At 38.5% G+C, this 2,682-nt stretch overlaps 1 protein-coding gene across 1 annotated transcript; it reads left to right on the top strand.

Moving 5' to 3' along the window:
* Positions 1 to 350: 350 nt before the first annotated feature.
* On the top strand, positions 351 to 2,429 carry mterf4 (mitochondrial transcription termination factor 4). Its single transcript, XM_024274475.2, has 4 exons — positions 351 to 625; positions 889 to 1,324; positions 1,410 to 1,594; positions 1,934 to 2,429. The coding sequence occupies exons 1-4, from the start codon at positions 584 to 586 to the stop codon at positions 2,318 to 2,320; spliced, it is 1,050 nt and encodes a 349-aa protein (XP_024130243.1). The 5' UTR covers positions 351 to 583; the 3' UTR covers positions 2,321 to 2,429.
* Positions 2,430 to 2,682: the final 253 nt, after the last annotated feature.

Genomic DNA, 2,682 nt, shown 5'->3' on the forward strand with positions numbered 1-2,682 from the left:
CTGACCCCTCACCTCGTGTTTGTATTTTAGCCACAAATGTCTCACCCATAAATTATTTTATCAAGTTTTATTATATCAGCATGTTTTCCTTAATAGTGCAGACATCTTAAGATTCAGCATGATACAGCCACCCCCATGCTTTCCAGTTATATCACACATCCTGGATGGTGTGTAGAAATATGTGATGTCTTTTGAATTTATACAGGTAATTCAATAACACACATTAAAGATCTAAACATTGTTCCATGTTGATTTAAAAAAAAATGTGTGTTAAGGCAGGAGTTTCAAAGTTTTAAGATAATATTTTTTTGGTTCAATTGGTTGAAGTTTTAGCTCAAGAAGAGGCCGTATGTTACCTGCGTATCTGGACTTCGGCTTTTTTACTTTCAAATTATCCAGTTCTGGCTAAGACTTCTGGTAGATAAGTGAGGAAGACATAGAACTAAAAATGAACTCCTAATATTTATTAATTTATTCATGATCAAATTATTTGACTGATTTTTAAATCGCAACATTATTGTGAGTTCTTGTAAGTGGGCGGAACATTTGAATTTACGGCTGTAGTTTCTAGACGGAGCATAATATGCAGCGGACAAACATGGGAATGCGGATTGCTGCTAACCAGGTGATTGAAGGTTTAAGTTTATAACCTAAAATATATAAATTTGTGGGTTAAGTTTTATTTAAAATTCACTGCGTTTATTTATTGAACGATTAGAATGAAAGTGTTGAAAGTTCCTGATCAAACGCCGTAGTTTTTTTAAGTAACAATTTTTGTCTGCCTCAGTCTGTAACTGGAAAATTGACTTCCTTGTATTATTATTAATTATTATTCAATTCTACTTTTAGTGAACCACTTTACAAATGTAAAATTACTTCTATTTGCAGGTCATTTGCTGGACTTTGAGGAATTCGTCCTTCGTGTTTAGTCTTCCCCACCGAAGAATACATCACCCTCCGTGTTTACGCATCGGAACCAGAAGTCTGTGCTCTTCCTCAGATCACACTCATCCTCAGTCAAATCCGCGCAGCCATGAAGCCCCACAATGGTCCTCCAAGCCGGGTACCGAGCTGTCCCCTCGTTCTCTGGTTGACATGGGCTTCACAGACTCCCAGGCTGAGGAAATACACCAATCTGTCTGCAGCATCAGAGGAGAAGGGGCTGCCAGGAATGCTCTGTCAACACTCACCACGCTTTTTGTCCTGGGCCTTAATTCATCCAGTGTGCTGAAAGTGCTAAACAAATGTCCTGAACTATATGCAGTGAAAGAGAGACAGCTTCATCAGCGAATAAGCAACCTGCGGAAACTGGGATTACTGGAAGGTCAGTATAATCATCTATCACAAGATCACCTAAAAACACGCAAAAATGCACCAAACCCGCCTGAATTTTACTGTCTCTCACACAGGCAGTCTCCAGAGAGTGGTGGTCTACTACCCTAAAATACTGACTTTGCCTGTAAAGTCTGTAAAAACTGTGGTGCTCCTTCTCAAAGAGAAGTGCCTCTTTACAACGCAGCAGGTCACAGACATCCTCAGAGACAGTCCAGCCGTGGTACTGGAGGACAAGGATCAGCTGGTGTACAAGTTCCAGGTCAGCCAACAAGATGTTTGGGTCATTAAAATATGGAAAATAAAAACAACATTGATTTATTAAATATTAGCTTTGTCAGGCGGCAGTTGGTCCTTTAACTAAAATACAGTACAACAATGCAGATTTATTGACTTCCTCAAAGTACCAATAAAAGTTTATGATTCACAGCAGCAAAATTGTAAAATGCAGCTATAAATATCTTTTGTCTTCTGTATGAAGAAGGGTGAACCTTCACATTTATATCTTCGTTTTAGTTCATTTCTTTGGCTATTTTCTTGTGTTTAAAAATTTTCTCTGCTTGATATTTACACCAGTATGTGTTAACCCATCTGTCCACAGTACGTTTACTTCCGAATGGGAGTCAAACAGGCAGACATGGTGAAATACAGGATGTTTCGCTTCACCCTCGATGAGCTGCGCTGTCGGCACGTTTTCCTTGAGCGGCGAGGCCTGTACCAGACCCCAGATAAGAAAGGACAGACGACCATCGTCAACCCCAAACTGGACAGCATCCTGGATGTGGACCAGGACGCCTTCGTCGCCCGTGTTGCCCAGGCATCTGCAGAGGAATACGATGTGTTTCAGAAACTTCTGGAACGAGAGTGGAAGGAGGAGGAGTTACAGGGCAAGATAGAAGCTGATAGTGATGCTGAAGAAAATGAAGATGATGATGATGATGAGGAGATTAGTGGTAGAAATGGATATAGAAAGACAAAAAAGAAATAGCAGAATACTGTAGAAAATAAATTGATATTTATTGTGAAAAGCAAAAAAGAAGTTTAAAAAAAATCCTTTTTATTTGCTATTTTATAAAAAACGATAATAAAAATGTTATCTTAGCCAAACATGCATCATTGCTTCTCATCTTTTCCTCTATTTAATTAGGATCCCTTTGACGTGGAGTTCATTTTTTATGTTTATTTAGGTGGTGTCATCAGGATAGTGGTGTGAGACAGAGTTAAATGACAGTAAGCTTAACACTATTGCAGAGTTCTGATCATTTAGATTGATTTCTAGAGCAACTTTCTTCACCAAATAGAAATAAAATTATTTCACATGCAAAAGAATAAAAATGCATGAAAATCTGA

This window comes from Oryzias melastigma, linkage group LG17, assembly GCF_002922805.2.
Source record: "Oryzias melastigma strain HK-1 linkage group LG17, ASM292280v2, whole genome shotgun sequence".
NCBI classification, from domain to species: domain Eukaryota; kingdom Metazoa; phylum Chordata; class Actinopteri; order Beloniformes; family Adrianichthyidae; genus Oryzias; species Oryzias melastigma.

Excerpts from the sequence above, each read along its gene's own strand:
- mterf4 (XM_024274475.2), top strand. The coding sequence starts at position 584 with ATGCAGCGGACAAACATGGGAATGCGGATTGCTGCTAACCAG. Across the intron at positions 1,325-1,409 it reads GAAACTGGGATTACTGGAAG|GCAGTCTCCAGAGAGTGGTG; the intron begins GTCAGTATAATC and ends TCTCTCACACAG. Across the intron at positions 1,595-1,933 it reads AGCTGGTGTACAAGTTCCAG|TACGTTTACTTCCGAATGGG; the intron begins GTCAGCCAACAA and ends ATCTGTCCACAG.